Consider the following 1267-nt stretch of genomic DNA (forward strand, 5'->3'; position numbering starts at 1 on the left):
AATTTAATTATATTTTTAATAAGTTTTTTANCATATATTAAAATATTTATGATATATTCATATATATTTATATATATATATTAGTTAATATTTTTATTAAATTATTTTTATAGATTTAATAGTATTAATTAAATATCTATTATATCAATAAAAATTATTTTTGTTTAGAGAAATTTATAAGAGATTTTTTATTTTAAAATTTTAATTAATAAATTTTTAAAACATGAAAAAAAGTTAATAATATTAATATTTTGAATGATGTATTTATAAAAAATTTTATATTTGATATTGGGTAAAGCAAATAAAATTATTTTTTATAAAAAATAAAAACATAATTAATATAAAAAAAAATAGAAAGAAAGAAATAAAGTAATATAAAATCTACATTAATATTATATATAACTAAATATAATATAATATATCATTCTAATAATTCATATTGTCTCATTAAAGACAATATTTAAGCTTTACTAGTTTCTACAAGTTCTCCTCCAATGATCATTTCATCAATAATACCATAAACCTTTTTAAATAATAAAGAAAAAAATATATTTTTAATATTATTATATATAATATATATTTATTATTTTATTTATTAACTTTATGGAAATTATAAACAATATCTAATTCACGGACACTGCTAAAAAATTAGTCTAATACTTCAACAAAAAAATGAATCATTTCTAAATAAGTTAATTCATTATCATTGACATCAACGCATATTGAAAAAAATAATCCGGCATATCTTTTGTAAATGACTTTATAATTCCTAAACTTTATTTTTAATTTTTTTATTAAGTAAATATATAAAAATAAATCAAACTTCTAAAAAATTAGTTTGCTTTCTATCTCTATATACTATTATTCTATTTATTTCACTTTAAAGCTTGACTTTTTCTTATTCATCATAATCTACATACCATTTAGCTAATCTAGTTTTACCTTATCTGTTTTGTAATAATATGAATCTTATCTTTTTATTTTTATATTTGCTTCTAATTTAATTTATTATTATATATTTTTACCATTTTTTATATTTTGTAAGTTTTTTTTTATTATAATTCCTTTATAAAATAATTTTTATTTGATTATAAGTAAAAAATAGATAAAATAAAAAATATTTTATTTTTATAAATAATAATTAATATATACAGAAAAAAATATATATAATAATAAAAAATGTATATATATATATATATTTATATATTTATATATTTATATATTTATATATTTATATAAATATTTCTTAATATATTTTAATTATCAA

The 1267-nt window shown here is 12.6% G+C and overlaps 1 protein-coding gene across 1 annotated transcript, besides 5 other annotated features; it reads right to left on the reverse strand. All coding sequences in view use genetic code 6, as the record gives it.

Annotated features, from left to right (window-relative positions):
- Positions 1–42: 42 nt before the first annotated feature.
- Positions 43–77: a microsatellite.
- A 293-nt stretch (positions 78–370) lies between these two features.
- Positions 371–421: a microsatellite.
- On the reverse strand, positions 422–992 carry IMG5_042370 (hypothetical protein; the record flags this gene model as incomplete). Its single annotated transcript, XM_004037663.1, has 3 exons — positions 422–523; positions 601–774; positions 824–992. Coding segments are annotated over 3 exons (445 nt in total), but the record flags the coding sequence as incomplete, so codon positions are not given.
- Positions 993–1182: 190 nt separating this feature from the next.
- Positions 1183–1257: a microsatellite.
- Positions 1185–1238: a microsatellite.
- Positions 1185–1257: a microsatellite.
- Positions 1258–1267: the final 10 nt, after the last annotated feature.

This window comes from Ichthyophthirius multifiliis, assembly GCF_000220395.1.
Source record: "Ichthyophthirius multifiliis unplaced genomic scaffold scaff_1120509249920, whole genome shotgun sequence".
Lineage (NCBI taxonomy): Eukaryota > Ciliophora > Oligohymenophorea > Hymenostomatida > Ichthyophthirius > Ichthyophthirius multifiliis.